Genomic DNA, 20,385 nt, shown 5'->3' with positions numbered 1-20,385 from the left:
GGATTGGATTGAGCGTGGATTTAGCAGAATTAAGACGAAAGCGTCCTGAATTGCATTTTTTTTATCATAAATTAAGTTAAAATAATAAAGTACATTCTACTGCCAGACCTTCAACTAAGATTCTTGCTGTTGAACTTGATGTACGAATTTATGTTTAATTTTTCTGTTCATTGCTAGTAATAGAAAATTGAATGATGCAGTGTGATACGAGACATTCAATCGAAAGCAGGGATTGGTGGGTCGGTATGCAGATGTTAAATCACTTTCGAGATGTGGTACCACTGCTGTTAGATGTACTTACATTTATGCAGCAATAGTCCACCTATAAAAATCAGCATTTCAAAAAAGATCTCTCGAGTTAGTTTTTCAGAATGTTCATTGCGGTGGCCACAAGGAACTTCCGTATATCATTCACCAGAGATATTGGTGTCACAGTAGAATCATTGTAGTACGTCAGTTACAAATTGAGCAGACTTTCAAAGTCTGTTCAATTTGTATAGATAAGATAAGATGTCTTAAGTCAGAATTCCTTTCCTATAATTAAATAAAAGAAATCTTCGGAAGCGTGCACCACATAGCGTCTTGGCTGCGCTGTCTTTTGTAGCCGCACAGTTTGATTAATGGAAAAATCGCCCCAGACGAAGCTTTTCTGTTACGAGTAATAACGTGGCAAAAAGCGAGAAATGACGAGTTGTGGCTGACCTCCCATTAGCGAAACCATTAGCGTAGATATCAGAGAACGATAGCGTGCGGCTAGGAATCTACTCCCACCACACCATTAAGGTTTATCTTTCGTTAATGGCTTCAGAGTTGAAATGATAATCTTTGCCCATCAATTTCTCACAAAACCGTTGCATCCATCCGTCCTTATTCCATTCTCTTCCGCCTCTCTGTCGGTCTGATTCTCCATTCTTTGTGATTTTTTTCATGTGTCCGTCTGCGTTTTCTTCTTTCCTTCCTATGACATTTCCAACGTTTTTTTTTTTTTTTTCAGTTGAAGAATCCACACAAAATTTCTCGATGAACTAAAGTGTTTTGAACTTAAACTTCGCCCTAAATAGCCTACAAGTGCTTCAGCTGATACTAATAGCCAGTTACCGTCTTTGTAATCAGCAGTTTTGAAGGAAGAACATTTTTTGCGCATTTTTGCTGTGATTGGGCTGTTGCGTAATTATAAGTTTCTGAGGTAGTACAAAAAGCAGCCCGCCAAGTCCAAGTTAATCGAATACGCACTAAGTGAGAATGCACAGCATCTTGACAAAGAAGCCACAGAATGCGTGCGTAGGAAGAGTGAGAAAATATCCACTTGTAAATTGAAGAACTTTTACAATAAGGAAATGAACGGACTAGAGAATTCATACTTTGTCTGATTGGAGAGAAGTTACTGCATTCTGTGTGTGTGTGTGTGTGTGTGTATGTGTGTGTGTGTGTGTGTGTGTGTGTGTGTGTGTGTGTGTGTGTGTGTGTGTGTGTGTGTGTGTAAAATAAACACTCCGATGGTTAAAAGAACGTATTTCCTTATTATATACATTGACAGTAATACGTTCTTTAATTACCAGTAGAAGATCATTCATTCCGTATCGATGTTTACGCAGTCATTCATGTTTCCATGACAACATAAGTTCTGCTGCATATAGAAGAGATAATATGCATATCTCAAGGAACTGTTATGAATCAGGAGACGGTTCGCTGCGTGCACCGAATCTCTAGCAATTCATTGAAACACTTTTCGATTTTATTCCTCTGTCTTAACGAATATTTGTTGAAATCCTTACAAAAGCACCTAAGAAAATATTATATATATATATATAAATCTGCTAACACCTTCTATTCCCATAGGTAGTAGGCGAGGTTGTTTTAGCCCTATTTAACTTTTGGAATCTGAGGGGCAGTCAAACTTCATGGTTAGCCAATCAGTGATAGCTAGCTCAAGAAAAAGTCATCCGATGAAGAAACGGCAAACAAATACCGCCACTCGTAAATTCTGCCTTTCACCAACTTCTCAGTACCTTTATCGCTACCACTGAGGCACTGATTGGCTTATAATTTGCTACTCATCTGTCTTGGAACTTCCTTTGTGCAATGGAACTATTTTATCCACTTTCCACTTCGATGGAAAGAGGGCAAAATAATTAATAGGCTAATTGCCTTTCATATTCTCGTAATACACGAGATGATTTGTCATTTATTCCCCTGGCTGTGATCGCATCAAGTTTCTGCGATACTCCCAGCAGCTTCCTTTTCTCCACCTTTATATTCCCATCAGTCAATGCTGCATCTGTCACTGCACTGTCACCGCTTGGACAGTGCACTCTTTCAAATCAATCACTCGATAATTCAACTATTTGGTTTGTTTCTCCAACGTCCCTACCATCAGCACTTGTGAAATCACCCTTCCATAGTCATTCCTCCTTTTGACTTACCACATAGCGAAAGAACTCTTCAGGATTTCTTTTAGTCTCATCAGCTGGCTTCCTCTCATAATTAGCTTTGATTTTCCTTGCTCTGCAGGCTCCTTCTGGCGTGGGCTTTGTACTAGTCATGGACACGATGATTATCTGCTGATCACACAAACATAACTAATAGTTAATTACTATCTCTACTAATTATTTATTGTTGTTACTAATTAATGTCTTGATTAGCAGCAATAACTAATTAGGAGCAAACGAAAACGGTAGTAGCAACACTCATGCGATTATTGTCATCTAGCATGCATATTTTATGTGAGCTTCGATCCTATGCAAGGACATTTAGATTTAATTATGGCGATTGAAGACTTAAGAGCATAGAATTAACTTTTCTATTGATTTTGCCATCCTTTTACTTATATTTATTTTCTTCATAAAATCTCCCCAGTTCCTTTTCCAAAAATTAATTTGCTTTCTAAAATCCTCAGTTTGCCAAATTCGATTTCAAAATATCCCCAAATATTGACATAAAAGATACTATAAACATTCTATCAATAAACTGAGACCCTACGAAGAGAGCGAGATGAGAAAACACACACAAAGTAAAAGATGACGTTAGCTCTGGTGGATCAGAACATTTTTTGAATAATCATCCGACCTCATTCCTTTATTTCTCATAAGTTATACGACAGAAAGATATAAAATGACTATAAAACATGCACTTCGTGGTTTATGAATGCGCAAGCAAAAGCAAACAGGGTGAGGGAGAGAGAACATCGAGTTAAGTTGCTTGACTTCCCAAGGAACTTTTAAGTGTCTGCCGCTAGAAACTTCTTGAGCACCATAATTAGGATATAAGACTCATTAATCACTTCAGAGAAGATGTTCTTGTTCCAGTGAAGTTCCTTTCAGTGGCTGCTGCTGTGTTCCCTCTATCCCCTCCTTTGGAGTGGTGCGTGTTTGTGCTCGCGTTCTTTCGCTTCATCCTCAAGACAGCCCATTTTTACTGGAACCCAAAGTCTTCTTAATGCAAAGAGACAGCTGTCACGGAAATCTGCTTCCCTTCACCGCAGTGAGAAGGAACGCACCTTTTGTCTGTCCACCGGAAGATTAACGAACGACAATGCATTACGAGAAGAACTACCGTTTATTATGATGTCAACTTGTTTTAATGACGTTACACGCTCATTTCTTCCGCCAATGACAGTTTGCTGTACGATCAGTTAGAGTAAAACCGACAACAGGAAGACAAAATTTGCTTCCTAACGAAAATGAAGCGAAAACAGTTGTTGAGAATGAAATGCGCGTGACACACTGTCCTTCAGGAAATCCTGTTAGGCTCACCGACATGAACAGAACATCTCTGGATTCGATATCCTCCCCAAGTTGCACAGCGACAACCAGGAAACGTTGAATACACCTGAGATCGATAAATGTCGTTCTTTTTCGGCATATTACTCAGCCAGAGTTTTCAGTCACTTGTTTCAATGCTCTCTCTCTCTCTCTCTCTCGTACAAATGTCCTTCACACTCTCTGCACCATCTCCTGTTCGTGCTGACAATGTATTACCTATGCGAAACAGATCTGTCAGTCTTCATCAGTGAGTTTCCGCTCTTCTTTCTGTAAACAAAGTCAAGCTTTGAAAGAAACTTTTCCTTAGTGGGTTTTCGGTGTTTCCGCTTGCTCTTTTGTTGCGTTAAGGAAACTAACTTATTTGGTTGTCCCCTTAAGGAATTGAAAATATGAAAAGTTGGGATGGAATCTGCAAGTGGAATATCAAATATGTCCACACTGTACTGGACGGCAAAGTTTGAATCTCTCTCCACCAGGTGGCGAACATATGCATATAATGCAATGGACTGTGAATTTCCGATGCGAAGAGTGTCAACATGATTCAAAATAAGAAAGATGTAATAAGAAATGCACCGAGAAGAAAGAGCTTCGAAAGGCTTCATACTCCGCTCTGTAATTTAAGCAGAATAGAATATGACATTTTTAAACCAAATTATAATAAACAGATAAAGGTTTATGCAGTTAAGAACATACATTATTTGGATGGGAATAAGAACGCATATCCTTTATTCTGATTCAATGAACCGACTAGCTCTTGGTGAGACCCGCATCATATTAAAATATTGATGGAAACAGAAGTCAGAAAAACATGACTTTTCGTTTCGCTACATCAAAATTACATTATACAAATACCTGAAATACCTACAAGAGTACATTTTTCACTTTAAATTAAAACATTTAAAAATTAAATGTTTTAATTTTGCTTCTGTTGCCACTATCATACAAATAAATGCAAACTCTTCCCTCGATTTAAACTCAACAATTTTTCTGCTTCACTTCTTTATCTCAACAAGAAAGGCGTATTTAAAGAGCTTGAATGTAATTAAAATACAAATGAGGAAAACATAGTTCTTGAAAGTTGCAATTCCCCATGTGCATTTATAACATGCTCATTTTAATTGACATTAAAAATAAATTGCATTCGTTGTTTGTTTACAACCGCTGGATTATCCAGAGGTCTTTCAAAATTCTTAACGAAATAACTTTTTTATTTCTTATCTTCTGCAGTTGTGACGCCGTGGATGCCGTTATGGTTTTTATCGCCATTGATGATCACAAGGAACGCGTCGATAATTTCTGCGGGAGTAAGTTGCCAGCGCAACTCATGTCAAGTGGACCAAACATGACGATCGAATTCCGCACTTTCCATTCGTCATCAGATGTCAAAGGTTTCCGGGGGATCTTCCGATTTGTTACAAGTAAGTGGTTCGTGTGACAGAAAACGTATTCAAGTTAATGGGGTAGCACATTATTGTCGGTGACACCTGCAACTACGGCTCACTCTGTTGTTCAGGCACTTTCCTTGCTTTCTCTGATGGTTGTAACGAGTAATGTGATAGATTGGAGAACAGAAGGCAAGATTCCCCCCCACACACACACACACACGTACACGTTATACTCGTCCATTAATCAGAATCATAAGACAAGGATGATAGTCATGGTGATCAGGGCAAAAAATCCTTTGAAGTAATTGAAGTGGAGATTATATATATACAGTATGTGTGTGTGTGTGTGTGTGTGTGTGTGTGTGTATATATATATTACGAAAAAATATTACGAAACCGTGCATTTTGGACGAGGCACAAAACCACGTCTGAAATGAACTTTACAGCCATAAAAACCACCAAAAAAGCAAGTGGTCAGCAGTAGTCCTCTGACCCGAGCGAGACAACTTACTAAGGCGAGTATGTGATAGACTATTACAAAGAGTAGGCTAACGGCAGCACAATGCAACAGTCGATTGCATATAAGCATATTGGAAACATAGTTTGTCAAATCCAGATGGGCTAAAGTAACAGATGACCTCACTGAATTTTACCCCTGCAAACTAAAAAAAATGTCACTAATCCAACCGATCCAGGTTCCAATTGCTCTGTGGTAAGACTATGGTAAGGACAGGAAGACAACTTCATGAATCAAGGAACACATCGTACTATTTTGCAACACTTCAAGTAGATAATTGTGTAAAGGGTGATTCTTTGTGCCCTTTTGTTCATGATACCAGTGAGACCATGATTGACTACCACTTTGAACGTTAAAGTTCAAGCTCCTCCTTTCATGTTCAAACAGTGGTCATCTCCACATGAGCAATATACTATGTGACAAGACAGAGATCGTTCCAGGAATGGCTCTAGGAGTACGAGGGTGACTTCACTCGACCTTTCAGTTATTAGAGAACAATTCACCATGATCCAATGCGGAGAAGAGCAACCACAGGATCCGATCAAATTGGTAAGATTAGCGTTCCTTTGGAAAGTTGGCCAAGAGTAGTTATTTATTCTTTTTACGTAAGTCCTATCCTTCGTGGGTAGGACTCACGTGAAAACGGATATTCATATTAGTATGAATCGGATATTCCAAAATTTTTACATTTTCTTATGAGCTTTCTTATTTTGAGAACTTTTTGATTCCAAAAGAGTTCTTAGAAATATTCTTACAAAGCCTAGTTTGTTGATTTTCGCACTACTGATATTAGAAAGTTTAAGCTTAAAATATTTGAAACCACCCCATTTTCACTCATTATTTTAATGAAAAGAATATTCTTTAGATCAATCAAAGATTTTGAGGTGACTTTTTTTTTCCACCACCAAACTCCGTAAAGAAGGTCAACTGGAAGGACGTTTTGTAAAATGCATCATTAAATTCGTTTTGTTCGATGGCAGATGGCAAAGTACCAACACACAATATTACTGTTATATTACGTGTGTAAATTGGGTGTGTTCACCTGACGAAAAACTCGAGTTTATTGGAGGAAAAATCCTTCCCCCCTTTGCAGCAGACCTCAAGGTTCTAAGATGCGTACCAAGGTCTTTCCAGCGAAGGGCTTCATCTATACCTACTGAGCTAAGAAGGTGCTCTTCAAAATACTATCCATTGATATCTGTTTCTCATACTACGTTTGTTTTTGACTCAGTGATGAACAGATGACAAATTGTAGTGTTGGATGTGCACTTCTAATATGTGTAACATTAAGAGTTTCACAAAGTTCTTTAATGATCGCGAAATGCGGAAATATTTGTATTTCACCAAAATTAATTGCAGTGTGGATCCCAGAAATTTTGCCAGGTTTTTGAAAAAATCAAATCTCGAAACAGGATTATCCACATAATTTAACTAATTAAATGAGACTTACTTCATGAATTTAAAAGCATGACCTCTCCGTATAATTTTCACTCGTCGCATTACTTCATATTCATCCTGTTTAATTGGCGACCAATTGATTGCAGGTTTAGAAGGAGGATGTGAGTGTATTGACCTCTCTCAATTGGTAAATGCCAGGAAGATTTTAAGGTGATTTCTGTGTTATTCAGCGTATATAAAAATATTAAAAATGTTTCATGGAAATTATTTTATTCATGAAAGAATTTTCATGTTCATCTGCGTTGTACTTTGTTTTTAAATGTACTATAGTTTGCAATCGTACTGTTTTCTAAAAATCTGTAAGAACTTTGAGAGAAAGTGACAGTACTGCTAACATAAATCAGACTATCCTTAGAGTAATTTATTTCGATTAAGGCATGACTGAATGAGGTTTTCTCAGACTAAACTTCGGAAGAATTAGGTTATTTTGAAACATGGTATTGCTGTAGAGCAGTGTTTCCCATTCTTTTTCGAGTCGCGATCCCATTTATAATAGCCAAGTAACCCACGACCCCCGCCACATTTCCTTAAAAAGGCATTTTTAATAGGCTAAAACACACATTAAAAATATAGGCATTATTTCTAGGAAAATTTCCATGTTACTCCTCTCAGTAAATATTATTTTTTGGTATTTAGCCTATTTTTGTTTGCTTCCCCCACGAATTCCGAAGACGACGCACTGTCGAAACAGCTCACTCACACCCCGTTCTCCCATCCCTGATCTTATCCCATAATATCCTTCTCCCTCACCAAAGATTTCTATATTCACCCCCACCTCAAAGTATTCTCTGCCCACCTTTAATACTTCAAAAAATATAAAACCCCCGGTTTTTTCAAAACCGTTCACATACCTCTTGCTCCACCAATAATTCTCCAACCTCTCAAACCCCACATTTTCCACATACGCCCCCCCTTCCTTTCAATTATAATTCCTTCCTGTTAACAGCAGATAAATGCATATCGCCATATGCCGGGATACCATTGAAAAAGAAGACAGCCAGCAACATCCCACCAAGGTTTTTCTTCCTATATATTCTTCATATATCTGTTCATATAAAACATAAGTAATGCCCTAAAATTTGAATAAAAAGCCACTGACATTATAAAAAAAAGGGACACTCGTAAAAAAATAGGCTAAATAGCCAATAAAATTATATTAAAAGTGGATTTTTCAGAATATAATTCTAACTTAATCTTTAATTAACGTAACATTTAATGTGATTAAGTTTTAATAATGGCAAACCTGAGTAGACATATAAATACAAAATTAATAACGGAAAAACTCACGTAAAAAGAGATTATTTAATAGTATAATTTTCGCCTGTGTCTTCAGGCGAAAATTATACAATAATTAAGGCATCTTCAGTACATTTTAAGCTCAAATTAAACAATAACTGACAATTCCAAAAAACGCCACCTAAGTAGCTAGTGTAAGATAACTAAAAAGGTCAATAAATTTCCTAACCAAAAAAAAAAAAAAAAAAAAAATATATATATATATATATATCCACAATTAAAAGTTAGGAAAGATTAGCTGAATTATAAAGTACTATCTCCCATAAAGGAGATAGACGTAAACCATCAGATCTGTTTAAGTTAGGCGCGTGAAGTAAGATTCCTAAGTTAAAATTGGTTTGAAAACTGTCTTGTATACAGCTACTTTAGTGTTTTGACTAATTTTTCTCTTATTCCATATAAATTTATTCAGTTGATTTCCTACCATACAACTTTGTTAATTCTGCTGACTTTTGTGAAGGACTCTTGTCTTTCTCCAATGAACTCTATGTCTATTGAAGACGGCATGTTCTGCAAGTCCAGACTGCAAGTTCAGGTTCAAGGTATTGAATATAAGACTGGTGTTCTTCTAGCCGAATAGAGGCAGATCTTCCTGTTTGTCCGAAATAAGATAATCCACAAGAGCACGGAATCTGGTAGACACCTGGATGATTAAGATGTGGAAGCTTGTCCTTAGGAGAAGTGAGAAAGCTGGAGATTTTTCTGAATGGTCGAAAGGCAACAAAAATATTCAGTGGTTTTAAAACTTTTGCTATACGTTCACTTAATGCCTTGTACACAAGGGATAGGAATGTGCGTTATTTCTTCTGTATTTGAAGAGGAAGACATATTAAAACTACTCAAAGCTCTTTTGATGAAGGAATTCTTATATCCATTAGATAGAAAGGAAGAAGTAATATATTGCAGTTCTTTCTGTAAGAGATTGTCTGAAGAACAAAAGGAGTGGGTACGATGAACCAGTGTTTAATAGTTCCTGCCTTTTGACTGGGATGGTGATGAGATTCAGCATGGATATAATGGCCTGTATGAGTCTTCTTTCTATAGACTGGGAAATGTAGGTTACCATCTGGTTGGCGAAGAATTAGAAGATCTAAAAAGGTTAACTGCTTATTTGATTCTACTTCTTGGGTAAACTGGATCCTTGGATGAAGTGCATTTAACTTAGTGAGAAACTGTTGAAGTTCATCAGAAGAGCCATTCCATACAGCAAAAATGTCATCGACATATCTGAACCAATGAGTAGGTCTGGGAGAAATGTTGTCAAAGATACGTTGTTCAAAATGTTCCATAAAGAAGTTGGAGATAGCAGGAGAAAGAGGATTTCCCATTGCTGTTCATTCAATTTATTGATACAACTTATTTTTAAAGGAAAAATAACCAGAATGTATTACAAATCAAATATTTTTACAATGTCTGAAGGACATTCCTGTTGCAGTAATTCAATGCTTTTCGAAAGAGGCACATTTGTAAATAAAGAAACAGCATCTAAACTGATCATGATATCAGAAACATCCAAATGAAGATCTGAAATTTTATTTTTGAAATCCAAAGTATTTTTTATATAAGTATCAGTTCTAGTTTAAGAAATGAGAAAATTTGATAAAAATTTTGAAATTTTGTAAGTGGGACAGCCTATGCAATCTACAACTGGCCTCAACGGAATGCCTGGTTTATGAACTTTCGGAAGACCATACAATCTAGGTGGACGACCGAAGAAGGTTTTAAGTTTTTTCTTTTGATCTTCATTCCATGTAGATACATTATCTATAAGAGAATTAAGTCTCTTCAATTGACTTCCGGTAGGATCCGATGTAAGAGGCCAATAAGTTGAATAGTCGCGGAGTAAAAGAGACATTTTTCTCTCATATTCCTTCCTATCTTGAATCACTACCGCCTTTGTCAGCTTTCGTAATAATTAAATTATTGTTATTCTTAAATGATTTCAATGCTTTAAATTCAAAGTAAGAAAGATTAGGACGTGGAGGTTTGGCATTAAAAAGAATTTTTGCACATTCGAAACGTAACCTGTTGGCTGTTTTTTGGGATAAGGATCGAATACCTCTGTCTATGTTATGAAAAAAATCCATCAGGGGCACCTTATTCGGCGCAACGGCGAAATCATGTCCTTTTGATAAAACAAAACGTTTACAGTCTGTTAGTAGACGTCCGGAAACATTGATAATTACTTGATATGTATCCCTAACATTAGTACTGGATCTAGGTAGGCTGACCAAAGATTCAAACTTGCGCTTTAACTTATCATTAAAGATCTTTAGGTAAGAAGCCGAAGGTATGCGAAATAAAGTGTTAAACGTTTCAGCCGTTGAAACAGATTCTAAAGCGTTCTTGATGTCCATAATTTCTCTATTTAAGAGCGCTAGAGATTTCTTAGCGTCGTGTAGCTGATAATTCAAAAGAGACTTACTAGCTTTTAAATAGATCCTATGAGCTCTTGGAGACCTAAAAACTTCTTTTATTTTACAACAGGTAGGAATAACCTGAGCCATCTTACATCGCTTTAGGAAAATTATTCTGTTAATGCATTTAGCCTTCTTTGCTAATACTTTGCTGTATCTAGCAGATTGTTTGGAAATAGACTCTTCGGCTTCTTACCTAAAGATCTTTAATGATTCTCGTGATAGGTTAAAGCGCAAGTTTGAATCTTTGGTCATTTGGGCATCAGTGAACGCATAGCAAAGGTTTTAAAACCACTGAATATTTTTGTTGCCTTTCGACCATTCAGAAAAATCCCCAACTTTCTCACTTCTCTTAAGGATAAGCTTCCACATCTTAATTATCCAGGTGTTTACCATATTCCTTGTTCTTGTGGATTATCTTATTTCGGATAAACAGGAAGATCTGCCTCTATTCGGCTAGAAGAACACCAGTCTTATATTCAATACCTTGAACCTGAACCGTCTGGACTTGCAGAACATGCCAAAGATGGCATGTTCTGCAAGTCCAGACGGTTCAATGGAGAACTACAAGTCCAATAGAGTTCATTGGAGAAAGACAAGAGTCCTTCACAAAAGTCAGTTCCTCATGGAACGCTTTATAAAAAACATGTGAAACTTTACTTCACTCGCAGAACTTAAACAGATCCGACGGTTTACATCTATCCCTTTATGGGAGATAGTACTTTATAACTCAGCTAATCTTTCCTAACTTTTTATTGTATATATAATTTTTTTAGGAAATTTATTGACCTAGTGTAAGATAACTTAATTTTTAGTTATCTTACACTAGCTACTTGTGTAAGCTACTTGGGTGGCGCTTTTTGGAATTGTCAGTTATTGTTTAATTTGAACTTAAAATGTACTGAAGATGCCTGTGACACAAAGCGAAAATCATACTATTAAATAATCTTTTTACGTGAGTTTTTCCGTTATTAATTTTGTATTTATTTAATGTGATTGTGCACCAACTGAAGGTAGTTGCTATTGGCAAACTAAGTTCGCACCAGTTTGCATTAGACGGCCCATCGCAGATATTATTGAATTCCATCATTTCTGACGTCAGCAAAACATACGGGGTGATCTTCAACTGCGCAACTCATCTTTATTCGACGATCTGTTATTCAAACATCAAGACACCGATTAAAAATGAATTTTGCATCATAGTGAATATTTTTTTCAGTTTACTATTTGTAATATAGAATTTTGTTCAATGATAACACTGCATTTGTATATTTTATTTTTAGCGAGTGAATCAATGTCCGTCGCGGAGGAAATTTGAAAAAATATTAAAGGCCCGCCATAGCAAATAATTAAAATAATATAAAATGTTTAATATGTATGAACACGGCAGGCCTTTGATATATTTTAAGTATCCGCCGCGGTGGATCTTAATTTACTTCCTTCATTTGTCAAAAATCAGTGTTACCACCACTAGTGGAATGGAATATTGCAGTGTGGCCATTTTGAAATAAGTGTTGAAAACAAACATCCTGGGGGAAATTTCCAATAAAAATAACTGCAGCTAAAAATAACCGCGGCCATCTCCCAGAAAACACTTTGTGCCCCACAGGTTGGGAACCCGAGCTGTAGAAATATGCAACTAATGGTCTCTTTTGCGTATGGTAAGTTACATGTTTTGCTTTGTAGAACTTATTACCAACAGTTTTCAAGGATAATTGAAAATCTTTGATGATTATTTTTGTTAACTTCAGAATATAGCTAATCAGAAAAGCATTGGCATTTTTATAGCTGCAGCATCAACTGCGATTCCAAGGAACATTTCCGAAATTCAGTTTCAAAAAACCATCGTGATTAATTTCCTGGATTGATGGTTACTGGCTTGGAAGAATATTCGCCTGAAGTCTTGTGAAATGATGGGAAAAGTAGTTTGTTTTTGTGACACTTCATCCTCCGATATTTTAGATGCCACTTAGAATATGATCGATATACTTTAAAAATAATGAGAGTGCTAATATATATATATATATATATTTTTAAAGAAATTGTGAAAATTATTTTTCAGTGATTGTTCAGCAAACATCCTCGGAAACCATTTAGTATTAGAGAACCAACCAGTTCGAAACTGCTGTCAGGCCAGTGAAACCTTAACTAATAAAAGGCGAATATACAGATGCTTGGGCAGCGCTCATGTATTTTAAATAGCGCAAGCTAAAGCAACTCCGATGACGATGATTGCATTCTCGTAAGCTCTCTGGTCAGTTTACGAAACTTGCATAGTTTCTGAAAACATTCGGCTTTGAAATAACGTTGGATCTCACATCCACTTTACCATTTAGTGTTGACAAGCGTCTCTAATTCTGTTTGACATGAGAGGAGCGAACATATTAATTCAGAATGGGTCCTAGTTGCATCCACTCTAAAATAATTCTCTAATAGCTTTAGACGTTTTCTATCATGTTTTTTTTAAAAAAATATTTTGCTAAAATGCTTAACTGTCTTGGTAACACAATTTCGAACTTCTCATTTGGAATAACATTTGAGAATTAAACGAATTCTTTTCATTAAAGGAGAAAATCTTTACTCATCGACGAACATTCCCAAAACTATTACACGAAGTTTTTCCCGAATTTAATCTCAAAGTTTCAAACGATTCTTCAGTGGAATTATTTGCCGTCCTGTTGTTCTCAAGTGTGTTTTTACATCCCTCGTGCGTGTGTTTCGCTTCGTGTAATGTTTCTTTAATGCTCCGCGAGTGCCCACATCTTTGCTCGATTGCCCATTTTATTGCACCGCCTTAGATCGTCTTCGACTAAGAAGTTGGATGATGACCTTCGGTGATATTCTTCTCTCAGTAATCCTGTCGTTTTAAGGCGGTTGTTCCGACTCCGTGTTGCATTTGATCTAGAGATTAAGCGACGTAATTTGTGGACGACATTACCCTCTCTTTCCCATAAAAGGGTTCCACTTTATTACTCCAATGTTTGCATATCAGCTGTTCAGTTAATACCCCCCCCCACTAACCCGTATTACGTACCTGTGCATGCATCAACATACACGTAACCAAAAAATACACCGAAAATTGTTTTTTGTCTCGGTGATTTCTTGTTTGACGATTTTTATTAAAGACGATAAAAAACCTTTCTTCTCATCACCGAACATTCTTGAACAATCACTGCAGGGGCCTCATACATTCCGGAAGAACTGTCGGTTTCGAGGCTCCATTTACGTTAAGAAAAGCGATGTTTAATTTAGTCGTGCGGAAGATCATCCTAACGCAACTCATCGGGTTGAGTGCATAAAAAGTTGAAACAAAATCCTGCATCAAAATTATTTTAGTTAAAAAGAAAATGTCTTAACGGAGGAAGCGAATCATTGCGAGAGTACTTCCGTAAGCACTTTTAACCTAAAAATAGGATTCGCTCAGTTGTGATAATCTGTGATAGAATGAAAATTTTGAATTCCATCAGGATTAGGAATAATCAGTGATGATTCCAAATCCTTATGGAATTCGTACAAATAAGAGCCTTTTCTTTTTAATGCGCGATTGCTGACGGTTAAATCCGAATCCAGTTGTTGGCTTACATTATTATCGAAATAATAACGTAACTTAGCGAGTGTTTCCAACTTGAATTGTGTTATTATTTCAGTCTTGAAAACCTATCAGAATATAGACTGCGTTTGCTTATGTCCTCGTACAAACCAATCGTAATGGACTTTGATGGCCTTTTGTCGAAATGTGCACGATTATCCTATCTTAGTGTGATGCCGTCCCTAAGAAAAACATACAAACCTTTTTCGAGTTCCACAGACTAGAGCAGCATCCTTATATTTTTGCATCATTCGGTCCAGTTATGCTGATAATTTGGCAAGGTTTAATCTAAAATTGTATATTCGCATGTAATTCAATATCTGCAGTGCAACGATGACTACGCTGCAAGCCACTGCAATGCAGAAAGGTGCACTAAAGTTGACTTCTGATAATCACGTGAGTTTCTCGTTGAGAATTGTGAAATGTCCACCCAACCAGAAAGAAATTGCATTATCAATTAAATGCGTTTCGTGAAAAAGAAAAATTTCGATATTTCAGTAAACATCGGTGTATATGCATACCAGCTTTCTGAAAAAGCTGCACTTTGAAAGCAAACCTCTGTATTTTTATGAAGCTTTTTTTTTATCTCGTAATTCCAATTATTATCGTTTCAATTCTTATATTCATTTGTGCGGCATTATTGTCTTATTTTACTATCGTTGTATCAGCACACTTTGAATTTTAAATATATTGCTCATTCCGAATTTAATTTAATTTAAAGAACTCGCTCTTCGTGTAAATAACTTTGAGGTGTTTCCTTTTGGTCTTTATTCTCCGTATTCCCATAAAATGATGTAACCATACCTTGTCATTAGAAATGGGACTCGTAACCTAACTACATTGAACTGTTTAGGCCATTTTTTCGTTAGAGAAATGTTATCACGATGGTCCACATCGAGAATGAATCGATCCTAATCCGAATCTGCTTCATTATCAAATTGTTTTCTTATCCATGATTCCAATGTGTTTTTTTTTTTCTTCCCTTAAACGTTAGCGTCATGGATTTCCGGTCTGTTTGTCTGCCAAACAGAGTTCTGCAACCAACATTTACTTTCTTACAATGAGTAAGACATTCATAAAATCTTACGCATAATGTGGGGGTAAAAACGTTGTTCTTCCATACAGAGTTTATAAACATCCCTTATTCGTCTGGATCGAGCAATAATTAGATTCTTGAACTTTATATTAGTCGATAACGTTCAGAAATTTGATTTGCATTCTGCACTGCTAAACGTGCGAGCACACACGCAGTCGGACTGTTAAGTAGGGGTGTTTTTAATCCGTCCTTGAGCTTGTCGCATTTGGCCAGTAAACGTCTGCATTTAAAGAAAAAGCATAATTTATAGCCAGCACCAAACGAGTGAATTGAGAATTTCCCGGAAAGTCCCTGCAAAAACCCATTTTCATAAATCATGTCGGCAGTAAACATTGCTACTTTTCTTTTAATATTCGCTTCTTTTTTTTTTCTCCCCTAACGGCTGTTCCCCCGGCGGAAGTAATTTGCCGGTGCTGGAAGCGGGAAAAGGCAGTCCTGTTGTGTTTTAATTAGAAGCCAGTCATGAATAACAAAATGGCTTAATGAGAATCGCTGCAGTGTGTTGCTGCCGCCTAGGTATCGATGAAAGTACGCTAAGGCTCGTTAGAGGCCTATTCAGCGGATAAAGCTTCATTATGACATGGCTACCAGATGGCACTTACAATGCTGCGAATATTATGAGGAGTCAGCACGTTGCCCTCCTAGTAAAGAAATACCAATAAAAGCACGCTGCGAAGCAGTTTTCATGTGATCGGGGCTATAAGCAATTCTGCGTACGTTTACATTAGCAGTTCATGCTTGTTGCGCAGGCCCATTCCTTGCATAAAACATTCGTTAGGGCGCATGTCAGATTGTCTCAGAAAACTGATTCTAGGAATTCTTTTACCGAATAATAGGATATGCGGAGGTAAGGAGCAAACCTGAAGAATCATTCTAGTGATTGTCTGGTTTTTGTCCTGCAAAACCGATCTCAAAAACTACACAGGGACGCAATTTTTTCCGTAGTGTGGTTTGCTATCTTCGTAGAGACAGGTCTGAACTAATGAATACTTGTGACTGGATTGGAACTTTCGTTAGAATACCCTGAATGCGACGTGTTATAGAGGAATACCGGCGACCTGTTTGTTCGAGATTAAATTTTGTGCTCGGAAAGTATTTTGTTTGTTGTTTGCGATGCTGGTCTCTTCGTTTTCTTTACTTCTCTGCAAATCGAAACCACCATCTGTCAGTTCCCATTGCAAACCACTGAACCAACTTTTGTGCCTCTTAATTCATCCCCACCCCTTCCATGCCTTTCCGGAACACTTGCTTTCATCGACGTTTTCCGATTATTATAATATGGCAAACATAATAAGCATCTTCTCTCTTCGCAGTCTCTGATTAACTCGTGGTTTTGGTGTAATATTTTTCTGCATTTGATCTAAAAATAAATTCACAACTCGGTTCGTTTCTGAATTTGAGAATTTTGCTATTTCCATTTCAAATAGTGTCTGTAATTTCGCTGATGGAGACTGGTTTACCGTACACAAACATTTCTTCTTTATTGATTCTGCTTGCTCGTACCTATTTCTGCTTTATTCCATTCATTTCAATGCATTACTCTGATGCGTTACACATTAGGCTCTCATCATTTTACTTCCACCGACAAACTCTGCGTTTCCTTACTGACTTATACTGGCATTCAACAGTTTCTGTTCTTCCCAATTTTATCCAATATGTCAAGAAACGTATGCCATTTCAACCGCGTATCTAAGGAGGGAGAGAGTATTAGCATCTCCCCTGGAAATAATCCACTGTGCCATTCTACAAGATGTGCTGATAAACATTCTAAAATAAAAAAAATAAGAATTCATTCAAGAACAGAATTAAAATTATATTAATTCCGATGAAATGTGTTTTACATTTTCTCATATGAGGAAATGTCATAAGGTGTAAACCGTATTTTTATCTTTTTTTAAATGCTAATCCCACCGTTGAAGCCTTTGTTACATTAGTATTGAGTACTGTGGATGGTGAAGCAATAGATAATCCGCAAACCCTACTCCAGGGACCAAACACGGAACATTTTTTCAAGCTACTTCAGGCCACCATTAAGCAGGGTTGTAGTCTCACACCGAGCAACGAAATCCATCTACGACCTAAAGACATTAAGAATACATCCGTATCCATGACGGGATTCTAATCCACACCTATTGGTTGGAGAGCGAATACACTAACTACTGGGCTAACCAGACAGGTGGTAGAACGAATAATAATTTTCATCTGCTCATTACTTGTTAATTTCAGTGGTCTGTCACTGCCAAATCACTTGGCTTCATGGAAACCTAATCAATGCTGTGAGAGGGCTCTTAATCCTGTCTGCTTAATCTACGTCTTTGAATTGCGCGTAGTTTTTGACCGGTTTGTTGGCTCGTCTGTGACCGCAAACTAGAATTACAAGAGAAAAAATAAGACACTTCCATATTAGCCCGGCTAACTCACTTTTAGTTAAAAATACACTTATAAAGATTTTTCGCATTTTAAACGGGATTGGAATCCAAGTCTTTCCAGCTAAAGGCCAACTTCGATGCTGATTAAACTATGGAGGTTACTCGTGGTGAACGTCTGTGATGAGAATATCTTGAATAATATGTCAATAACACATTAAAGTTTTACTTATTCGACAGTTTTGACAGAATGTTACTACTTTATGTTAGTTTTAGTAGCTAAAGTGGAGGATTATTTGATTTCTTTTCATTCAAAGCATAGTTTGCCTGCCTCAGATATGTAGCAAAACTCTTTTTTTTTACCCAAAAACCTAAATTCTGGAGAAAAACCTAAAAAAACTCTCAAAAACGTGCGTTCTTTCTAATAGCATTTTAATGAGATAGATTTGAAACAGCTGTTTGGAAAGGAAAGAACTCTAAGAACGAAAGACAAAACTACCTTTCTTGAAAGTATATTTTTCGTTCCTAGCTGAATATTTTCAAGAAAACTCGAAGTATATTTTTTGCACCGAAATTATCAGATTAGTTCCCTTTCTTATATGAGAACAATTTGAAAATCAGTATTTTACAAGTTTGCTAGGGGTCTACATATTCTGGGTTTGACGCAGTTTGTCAAGAAAAAAAAAGCGTATTATCATTGGCGGACGTATGCTTTGGAGTTACTGGTTGAAATCGGTGCTACAAGAGCAGTCTACCCGATTATTCCGCGAACATAAATAAAAATATAAATAAAGTGCAGTGTTTGTTATGCATAAGAAAATCATACGATAAACATTATGAATTGGTTTATTTGTGTGCGTATTTTGCCCCAACTTAAACGACTCGTAGTTATTATAAATTGAATGCCCTCCATTTTGCAATATAAAAATCTCTACGCCGCTACTTAGCAGGCTGCCTCAGACCAACCCATTACATTAAGATTATTGAATTTTCTTGGCATTCATTCCGATATTTCATATGCTTTTGCAGAAATTATGATTTAATTATTTTACTTTTGATTGAATTTTTAATATCGGCAATTTTAATTACTCCCAAAGAAAATTCAATTTCCAGCAAAGACCTTATTAAACTTCTTTATGGCAGTTTTATGGATAATCTGCGATTCGTGATCTGGAATAAAATCTTATAAAGGATTCCAGTCGTGTTTAATCGAATTTTGCCGCTCATGACCTCAAATTGAATTCTGCCTAATAGTCAATACTTTTATATTTTACTTGCGACGCCATCATTTCTGAGTTTCGCTTCATTTGGGTTTGAATTATCCTTAATGGACCGAAATAAATTAAATAAATGGAATGAGCACGAAATGAAGGCCACGAATTTCCAAACAACGAATTTAGATGTTCTCATTAATACCGATAATTAACCTAATTACTGTTTATTTCTATGAATAAATAGCAGCGGCATTTAGTCACAACAACCAATGGCGATATTTTGAATTAAGATCTCAATAAATATTAGATGATTGTAAATTTTACGGTCTTCTTTCTCGGAAAATCCATAAATAATTGAGTTAAAAGCCCATAACGTAAACGCATAAATACTGATTGAAAGGCTTACTTCCATTTCTTATTTTACCAAGTTTTGATTGCATCCTTTTAGTCTGTGTGTGTGTGTGTGTGTGTGTGTGTGTGTGTGTGTGTGTGTGTGTGTGTGTGTGTGCGCGCGCGTGCGTGCGTGCGCGCGCGGAATAGAAGATGTTCATTTTAATGAACTTATTTGTCCATTTTAACTGTCTTTATTTTGAAACTAACATTTTCAAAAAGATTTGAAAAGTTTGCGATGGAATAAAAACTCTTTGATGATTGCATTTCTTATTGTCGAATGGACGGACATAAAATTCAGGATTCTTTTGCGTATTGTGAGTAATAATGTCGGGCTCAGTCATTGCACGAGTTGTGAAACATAAAGGATCCAAAATCCTCATTAAGCTAATTCTGAATTTTCCTTTCATTTCCGTAAAAATAGAGCGAATATAAGAACCTGAATAGAAGGCAAGATCGACATTAGAGAACCCAAAACCGTTATGAAAAGATTCTGATGAAAATGAGATTGAAACTCATCGTTGAAGCTTCTCTAAGATGAAAATGATGGATTGTGACTTTTGAAATGAAGCGTTATTATAGAAGATTAGTGAGGATGTATAATTTAGATCACGAAATAAATGAAGGACGCGAGGGAAGAGATAAATGATAGAGCGTATGATAGTGGTAAGAAGACAAATTATATGGACAGCACAAATCGCCGGTTACTGGGAATTCTGGAGCGAGTTGGAGGCCTACTCTTCGGATGACCCACGGCGGTGAGCAACTGCGAAGCGTTCTTTGTATGTGCATTGGTGAAAAAACGTCAAAAAATGAACTCTGTCTCATAATGGTTCACCCAAAATTCGAAAGAAAAATCATGAGTAGAAGAAGCCGTCAAAATACTTTCCTTACAA

General features: G+C 36.6%; 1 protein-coding gene across 1 annotated transcript in view; it reads left to right on the top strand.

Moving 5' to 3' along the window:
• LOC150104366 (suppressor of lurcher protein 1-like) overlaps positions 1-20,385 on the top strand; it is a 178,296-nt gene that overhangs the window by 127,716 nt on the left and 30,195 nt on the right. Inside the window, exon 3 of the mRNA XM_090396944.1 lies at positions 4,989-5,179. Coding sequence (XP_090253070.1) covers positions 4,989-5,179 — 191 coding nt within the window. The remainder of the gene's footprint in view (positions 1-4,988; positions 5,180-20,385) is intronic.

Source organism: Typopeltis vanoorti, chromosome 8 (assembly GCF_054136105.1).
Source record: "Typopeltis vanoorti isolate ZY-2024b chromosome 8, IOZ_Tvanoo_1.0, whole genome shotgun sequence".
NCBI classification, from domain to species: domain Eukaryota; kingdom Metazoa; phylum Arthropoda; class Arachnida; order Uropygi; family Thelyphonidae; genus Typopeltis; species Typopeltis vanoorti.
The sequence above is the reverse complement of the archived record's forward strand: the minus strand, read 5'-3'. Positions and strand labels throughout refer to the sequence as shown.